This window comes from Scophthalmus maximus, chromosome 21 (genome assembly GCF_022379125.1).
Source record: "Scophthalmus maximus strain ysfricsl-2021 chromosome 21, ASM2237912v1, whole genome shotgun sequence".
In the NCBI taxonomy this organism is placed as follows: domain Eukaryota; kingdom Metazoa; phylum Chordata; class Actinopteri; order Pleuronectiformes; family Scophthalmidae; genus Scophthalmus; species Scophthalmus maximus.
The window spans coordinates 12,011,028-12,020,000 of NC_061535.1; the positions used below are offsets into that span (position 1 = coordinate 12,011,028).

An 8,973-nucleotide genomic window follows, 5' to 3' on the forward strand; every position below is an offset into this window, starting at 1 on the left:
AGTGCTGAAGAAGAACCTTGTGTTTATCTTATTTTTCTTCGAATAATGATGAAAAATACGAGGTTCTGGCTTAGTGTTTGGCTTTTTCATATGCTATTATTATCATTATTATCATTATTATTATTTTTAGTAAAATTATAGCCCTGCTCAGTTTCAGTCACTCACCATTGTGCCTCTTTATAAGCCCCTCCACAACAATTCATCATCCGCTGCTGCTATCGAGCCGAGTGCCAGTCCAACGATTCTCTGCTACCTTCACGCCTCATTTTCAGGGCCTCTCGATAAGCGGACGTCTGCAGACCTAACGAAGCTCGGGAAAAAAATGACGTTAAGTTTGATTTTAGTGGCATCGATACGCCGTCACTGCCAGGCAAGCGTCCCACGTGATCCAGAAAGACAGACGACTGTGTGTTCGTGGCCGTGGATTTAGATGTGCACAATATTGAGTCACTAATGTCTAGGTATTGCTTTATTGACCCAACAAATTTTTTTCCCAACCAGTCTCTTGGTTTGTCACCTTACTTCCACACAGTTATAAGTAGAGTTATGGGGTCTAAGTGTGTACCGAATATGATTATTTAATAGAAGAATGACATGGAAGCTGTTCTGTTATCAGTTCAAATAATTGTCTAATATTAGTTCTCCCTTGATGGAATGATACAACCTTGACTAAAGTTTTTTTTTGGTTTTTTTGAAGTTATATAAATTATATAATATAGGGCCCAAAATGGAGGATGAAGGACCAAATATAGTTCTTAATTTAAAGCTACAGTGTGTAATATTAAGAATAACCTACTAACAGAAATTTTATATATTGTCCATAACTGTGTGTTCATAAATGTCTAATCCCCAGCACCAAAGAACCGGTGTTTTTTTTTTCATAAACTTTGAATGAGTTAATTATGCCATGTTTGCTCCGTCATGTAGACTACGGTGGCCCGAAACGGCCAAAACCCTCCGGCATACGTGCTGCCTGGGTTTTTTGCCCGAGGTTTTCAACTCGACCACTAGATGCCGCCAAATTTTACACACTGCAGCTTTAAAGTCAACTTGGAGGCTTTTGTAGATCCCGAGGGTCTTATTGGGCCCTTGCCCACTCTGCCCATCCTGCCTGGTTTAAAGCCATGGAACTTTTAGTTGCTGTTAGTGATAAATGATAAATGTTGATGGAGTGTGCTATGTTAGACCAACAGTTATCTCATCTTTACAAAAGAAAAAGAAAAACTTGAGATATAAAGAATCTGATTGTGTTTTTGAGAGTCAGATGGACCAAGTGCTATCGAACCTCATTTGGATAAACTGCCCCGTTTCCCCTGCTCCTATTGGACGATGGAGCATCTGAGGACTCTCTCTCTCTCTCTCTCTCTCTCTCTCTCTCTCTCTCTCTCTCTCTCTCTCTCTCTCTCTCTCTCTCTCTCTCTCTCTCTCTCTCTCTCTCTCTCTCTCTCTCTCTCTTCCTTCCCCCCCCCCTCCTCAGCTCCGACTGAAGCGCAGTGCTCTCTCTGTCTGATCGCTCTGTGTCAGACAGACGGTCTGATGCCTGCTGGTCCTGATCCTGCACGTCCCTGGTCCTGATGCGGGTCCTGATCCTGATCCACCCTTAGGAGTCCAGCTCCTGCACAAGCACTTCGGTTTCGGCATCTGTGGATGAGACACGGGACCACCAGCGGACCCCCACGTCTGGATTGTCTGTGCGTCTTGGAGATGCTGAGTCCGGCGCGTCTGGAACCCACCGCGCAGTGAGTGAGTGAGTGAGTGAGTGAGGGGTAAACTTTCAGCGAAAGTTGCGCATCAGCAGAAAGGACGAGGACGCCGTGTGGGTGGCAATTTTGCATTGCCACACAAAGTGTAGCTCTGCTACATCCTTTCTTCTCTAAGAGGTCACCGCTCCATCCAGCAAAATTTCACCCAAAAGCAGAGCCCAGGACCACCCTGCGCTGACGCGGCTGGTCGGCAGGAGGCGGCTGGTGGCGGCGGGGGTCCTGGGGGTCATCATGGTTCTGGTGCTGGTCATCCTCATCCCGGTGCTGGTCAACTCGGCGGGGACCGCGGCGCACTACGAGATGCTCGGCACCTGCCGGATGGTGTGCGACCCGTACGGCACCAAGTCCCCGTCCAGCACCGCCAGCGCGGCGGACGCGGCGCAGGACAGCGGCCTGGTGCAGTCGTTGCCCACTTTTATCCAAGGTCCGAAGGGCGAGCCGGGTCGGCCCGGCAAGGTGGGTCCGAGGGGACCCCCCGGCGAGCCGGGACCGCCCGGCCCAGCGGGGCCGCCCGGAGACAGGGGGGAACCGGGCAGACCCGGTTTGCCGGGACCCGCGGGGTCCGGCGCCGGCGCGGGCGCAATCAGCGCGGCCACCTACACCACCGTGCCCAAGATCGCCTTTTACGCGGGGCTGAAGAAGCAGCACGAGGGCTACGAGCTGCTCAAGTTCGACGACGTGGTGACCAACCTGGGCAACCACTACGACCCGACCACCGGCAAGTTCACCTGCTCCATCCCCGGGATTTACTTCTTCACCTACCACGTCCTGATGCGCGGAGGGGACGGGACGAGCATGTGGGCGGACCTGTGCAAGAACAACCAGGTAACACAAACCCGTGCATGGCGGAGAACACACTAATGACACAGTCTGGTGAGGAGCAAACCCTTGAAATACAGTTTGACATCACCACCGTTGCATGTGGGTCAGTGTGGGTCAGTGTGGGCAGCCCTGAGCAGCGGGGGGCCCCTTGGGATAGAAGACCCGGTGTCTCCGGAGCTCTTTTCAAATTTCCCCTTAAAAATTTCCACAGGGCTGGTTTTTAATTTCTGTTCACTCAACAGGTTCATTTTTTTACTTCTCCATCTTTTCCATCCCATCCAGTGATTTGAGATACTACATTATTGCATCCATGCCCTGCAATCAGCTGTAAGCCTATAAAAGTCCACATATTTAACTTATAAGAGAGTATAAAAACAATCTTATTCCAAAACAACAATGTCTGCTTTCATATGCATTATTCATGCATTTTATGTATTAGAATATTTTCACTGGTTGAGGGAGTTTCACAAACTTCCAAGCACTGAATCATGTTTGTATATATTGTATGCTTTATAAATGTATTGAACATGAATGCTTATATACATTAATATATCTTTTTCAAAGTCACTGGGTTCATCACCTCATGCAGCAAACAACGTCTCTCACAGCTGTAATCTTCGAGCATCTTTTAATCCAATAGTTATTGAGACATTCCCTGAAAATGTCCGGAGAAATAACTTTGTGTTGTGTTTCTATAAAGGCAATAATTGGTCAGCTTTTGAGATTCCTCTAACACAGTGCCTGTTCCTTGGAGCTTTTTCCAAAAACATCCCCGCCACAACAAAAAGTAGAAAATACTTTCCTTTCACATATATATTCAAAACAAGAGCACAGATCAAAAATACAGCATTCAAGTCTACTTTTACTGTCACAACCATACTTATGATAAAAAGTATAGCCCCGATGGGGATGATGACGCCTGAGGACCTATAGAGGCCCCCTCTCTGCCGCCTCCCGTCTACCCCCATCCCCTCCCGTCTGCTCCTCAGTGATCGGGCTTGTCACCAGCAGCAGATCTAATCCACGGGGCCAAACCAGTGTTGCAGCGTCGCTCCACCGAAGCACGTCCGTCCCTCCACCCAGTCTGTCAGACTGCCTCTGTAATGCCGCTGCTGCCGCAACAAACACACAGCAAACATCTGCGGGATTAAAACCAGCAGAGCCGCGGGCCGTGATGAATCAGATGCCCCGGAGAGACACGACTCAGTCGCAGCACTGGAGCCACCGGGACTTTTTTTTCTCCAAACATGTCGCGATGGGGAAAACAATTCAGTTCTGTGTGTAAATGATATCGACAGATGCTGAAACGGTGGCTCTTTGTGCCCAAATCGATCAAATCACACAATGGAAACCGAATGATCCTGTATCTGTAATGTTCTCAGCACTTTACCCTATTATGTTGTTCATTATAAGCAGCAAATCAGCCACATACGCACAGATTTAGATTATTTCTTTACTCCTCAGGAGGAAAAAAGTTCACTTTTAAAGAAAAGTGCATGATCGGAGCTTGAAATTATGGAATCAGATGGACATTCTTCTGCGGTGTAAACATTAAGGCGAGACGTCTCCTGTCTCCCTTTTGAAATAACATCTGGAGACATCTGTCAATCACGTCATATGCATATGAATATTTAAATCCCCACTGTAGGTATCTGCAACAGATTGACAGACAGATTCATTTTAGGCAATTTTTTGGAGCTGTATTAGTTGCCATGCCATAATCATAACAACAACAACAATCATAACAGTCAAAATAATGAAAAAAACTAAGTACTCCAAACAAATTCCGCATTTTCATACGTGATAATTGTAGGAGCCCCATCATATTATTGCACGATATGAGATTTGAACATCTAGGTGCCAGCTGATGCTTTAACACGGTGTCTCAAAACTATTAACTGCGCGGACATCTGTCTCCAGAGCGGCAGTGCGGCCTTCGCTGTTGACACGTGGCTGACGGCGTGTTGAGAGGACAACGCTGCTAAATTTAGGGCCTGAGCTCAAAGTAAGAACTGTCCAGAAATGTGACGACCACACCAAGGAGTTCAGTTCACTTACAGAGGCGGAGCTCACGAGGTACAAGCAACAGTTTAAAGCTGCATCCAGGTATAGATCCAGGTTCAAGTCAATTAACAAATAGTGAATAGGATTCTAATAGCGGGATCATTTTCTGCAACCTGCACGTGGAGCAATTAAACCCTGGAGTGTTATTTTCTGCCCTCTTTCTATATGTCGCTAGGAATAGTCACTCATTTGCACAGGGGTCTTAATTAGAGTCTTTGGTCAGAAAGAGGGAAAAAAAGATGGTGGCACAAGAAAGACATGTTAGAAGATTGGTGTTGCAGGCTAAAATGGAGAAGTGTGGAAATGCTGCTGGTCCTGTTTAAGGTTGAAGAGTCCGGGGCTGCGTTGTAGCATGGACGGGCGGAGACAGAGACGTTTGGAAAATGATGACGCGGCCCCCGATTGGTTCTCAGCGGTCACGACTCGTCAGTAACAGTTCCAAGTTGTGCAAGTGTGCGTGAATACATGCAAGGAGCGTTTCTGATACGAAGCTAAAACGCTCGTCTCGATGTAGGAGCATTTTTTGGGGGGGGTTTCAAATGAAATTGGGTGGTTTGGATGTAGCCTCAGACTTTTTTTTGCCTTTGACATGCTCATATGCTTCATGTGAGTGCGTCCGTTGGCTCTCCCCTGCAGGTGCGGGCCAGCGCCATCGCCCAGGACGCCGACCAGAACTACGACTACGCCAGCAACAGCGCTGTGCTGCATCTGGAGCCGGGGGACGAGATCTACATCAAACTGGACGGAGGCAAGGCCCACGGGGGCAACAACAACAAGTACAGCACCTTCTCCGGATTCATCATCTACGCGGACTAGGCGACGGCGACAAAACAACGCGTCCGTGGCCCCAGCTGCTGCGGGCCCTTGTGGGCCAGTTCAGAAAACCTTCCCCCTCGGCAAATAAGACTTGAAGCTCTTTTCCACGTGTGTGTGTGTGTGTGTGTGTGTGTGTGTGTGTGTGTGGAGAAACCGATGTAAATCAACCGTCACGAAACTGGGTATTATTTTATATTCCACTTGTCTGCAGCCGCCGCTGTCCGCAGAGAATCGGACAATAACATCGGAGCGGGAATCGAACCACGTCCTCTCTTTACATCCCTCCTTGTGTGTCAATGTTCCCTGTGACAGATGCACCCATTTACCCCCGGCGTTAAAAATGTGTTTCTGTTCATCGGATTGCCATCGGGTAAGAGCCAGACCACATTTCAAAGTGCAACTGTCACAGGCCGGCGAGGCAGCAGCAAGCACAGGGGGCCGTCCTCTCTTCATCGCCGCCGCCGTCGTCACGTTAGACAAGACTCCCGTGGATGGAGTGAAGAGCGAAAAGCAGGAAAACACAATAAGACAGCTCTTTCCTTCTTTCTTATCTTTTCTTGCTATTTTTTTGTTTTTGCTCCTGAGCGAAACAAGAAGAGGAGTGAAAGCGCCCCATAGGAGGAAGTGGAAAATGTCAGAAGTGCACAAGTCAACATGTAGTTTGAGAATAGTGTCGAGTCAGTAAGCGCCAGGTAATCGACTGTGGGACGATGAAGTGCAATACCTATTAAAAATATAACTAAATCAATGGTGATAATCAATAAGAAATCCTTGAGTAAGTGTGTGGTTTTCTTTCTTTCTCCTTTTATTCTCTGATATGCTGTGAAGGCGGCGTGGAAGAGCTGGAAACACTTGAAGTACATTATGGTACGCTTGCGGGAGATAATATTTCTATTATACACATAATTACCTCTTTAGTAGAATAGAATAATGAATAACTTATTCGTTTATTATATGTAATCAAACAACACCTCACTTTTAAAGTACTTTAGCTTGGACACGTTTATTTTTCTCCTTGTTGACACGATGTCTTGTGTATGCTGGACGCATATTCCTCTCTGCTCTGCAAAGCCCGTCGTCTACAGTGCCGAGCTAAATGTATATGGAGTTGTAAAAGCGAAACTGAAAGCACTATGCAGAAGAAGTTCAGAACAAAGAAAATGTATCCATGTACAGTGTCGTGTATTTGAAAGACAGCGAATGCGGAAAAAAACCCTGGAACCACTGGAATCAAATGTAAATACTGATAGCGACACATAGTTATTATATTTTCTTGTTATTATTTTTTTCCCCTGCCCGTCCCATGCACAGGATGGCGGAAGGGGGCCCCGAGGAGATTGTTTTTAAAATCCTCAACTTCTGAACTCATTCATTCAGTAATCGCTGGTTGTCTTGACGTAAAAACCTTATACCAGTTTAATCGGTGTGAAAAAGCATATGTGCGGCGGATACGGTGTCAGATGTGTGCAGTTTTCTGTCCAAACGCTTCTTCTGTCTCTCACGACGGTGACTTAACTGTACTGTTGCCGCAGCGGCGTCCCCATTAAAATGGACGGGAGAAACACGTGCGTCTGATGTCCTGGGCTGGTTTATTACACATACACCGTCTGTACTCATCGTACAAGTGTCATCCACACATTCATACTTCCTGTCAGGGGCAATTTAGGATTAAGTGTCTTCCCAAGGACGCTCCCGCAATCGGACCGGACGAGCTGGGGATCGAACCATCGACCTTCTGTTTAGTGGACGACCCTCTGTATCTACCAAACGCACTATGAAACCGTACAGCTGGAGCCTCTTGCCATGAGGCAACGGTGCTAACCATCGCCGCCAAAAGTTATTTCATAATTCATTTTCATTGGACGTCGTTTCATTGTAGATATTTTATTCCAAAATGCAACTCGTATAATCGCTTTGTTGTCTGTGCGAATCAGAAGCTGACATGGACCGTCTGGGAAATGATCGGGAAAGGGGCGGAATTCGGACTTTATGTCTACACTCATCGACACGCCCACTTGTATTCTCACGTGGGCTCACTCTGGAAAAGGAAAAGTTCAGAAAAAGATATCTAGGGGCAACGAGAAGAATGGTGGACTCACGGATGGCACACTGCGAGAACTTCCAACGCGGGCTTTTTTGGAGAGATGTGAGGATTTTCCCATCGGGCCACGTTGAAGGGAGGAACATCACAGGATCGATGGAGCCGTCGCACGCCATGTCTCCTGATCTGAGGCGATGCCGCCTCCTCCGCCGCCTCCTCCTCCTCCTCCTCCTCCTCCTCTGATGATGATGATGATGATGGGGTTATGTAAAATAAGCTTTCTCTTTCAGATATGGAAAGCGAACCGGTCGCCGCGGGGAGCCTGTCAGAATGTGAAAGGCGCCCTCCGTCATCCACTTGTTGAACACTGACAGATGGAGGAGAGGCCTCGACAGCGCCCAGGACGACGGGGGTAAAAGCCCCGGACTCCCTGTCACTTTTCATCAGGAGCTCCCGCAGTTCCAATTCAAAAAGAAGAGAAGAGAAGTGAGACACTGTTCCTGAGATGTTGGTTTTTTTTCCCCGGCATCCTGTTGAAACCTCATAGGGACACGGCAGCGTGTGGCCGCTGTAGATCAGCCTGTCCACCGTCCAATGGATGAAGAGGCCGCGGGGGACAAAGAGGAGCGGAAGACCTTGGAGCTCTACTCACCTCCGAGAAGTTCCAGGTTTCCTCCTTCGTCTTTGCTTGTTTTACTTCTCTCTTTCGGTTTTCAAACCCAAAGTAGCGTATTGGTGTGACTCAGCGGTCACAAGCCCATGATGGAGAACCGTTTCTCTGTACTCCAGCTCAAACGGATGCTGTGTTCCTTTATACCTCGGAAGTCCGAGCTCGGAGGTCGGCGTGGTGACCTTTCTCCGACCTGCCAAGTCAAAATTCCTTTGCAACTTCTGACTCAGAGGTCTGTAATTCTGAGTTGCTTTGTGAACCTGTGGCTGCTTAGTCCTCTGCTTTTAGGTGCTTAACACTACACAAATATCACAGTATCCCATGAGTACACTACAAGTATTAGCAGTATTTTAAATGCCATCATAAAGAGTGCAATTTAAGTATCACACTTCTTTACATTTGAAATGTTCCCAAAGGAACAGATTTTAAAACCTACACAAAATCCAAAACACAGAATTAAACCAACAAGCCAATGATCTTCTCAACAATTATTCAACAAGTGTGAATTTGCAACCACAAAATACAATTTACATTTGGCATAAACACACGTTAAAAATAATTATTCAATTGGTAACACACAAATAAATTAGGTACTGTCAAATCAATGTTATCAATTGTGCTGACTTATTAACTTCTTTAAGTTGACAAAATTCAATTGATCAATATCTATATCTTTATTCTGCCGAATAAAAAAGATAATTTACTGTATAATATGATACATTATATAGGCAGTACTAAGTTAACATTCATCCATGATGAAGAGCGAGAAAGTAAAAGCATTTCTGAAAATATGGAGG

The 8,973-nt window shown here is 46.7% G+C and overlaps 1 protein-coding gene across 1 annotated transcript; it reads left to right on the forward strand.

Moving 5' to 3' along the window:
* The first annotated feature begins 1,608 nt into the window (after positions 1-1,608).
* c1ql3a (complement component 1, q subcomponent-like 3a) lies at positions 1,609-7,033 on the forward strand. Its single transcript, XM_035618883.2, has 2 exons — positions 1,609-2,588; positions 5,286-7,033. Exons 1-2 carry the CDS (start codon positions 1,995-1,997, stop codon positions 5,463-5,465), a joined length of 774 nt encoding a protein of 257 aa, XP_035474776.2. The 5' UTR covers positions 1,609-1,994; the 3' UTR covers positions 5,466-7,033.
* Positions 7,034-8,973: the final 1,940 nt, after the last annotated feature.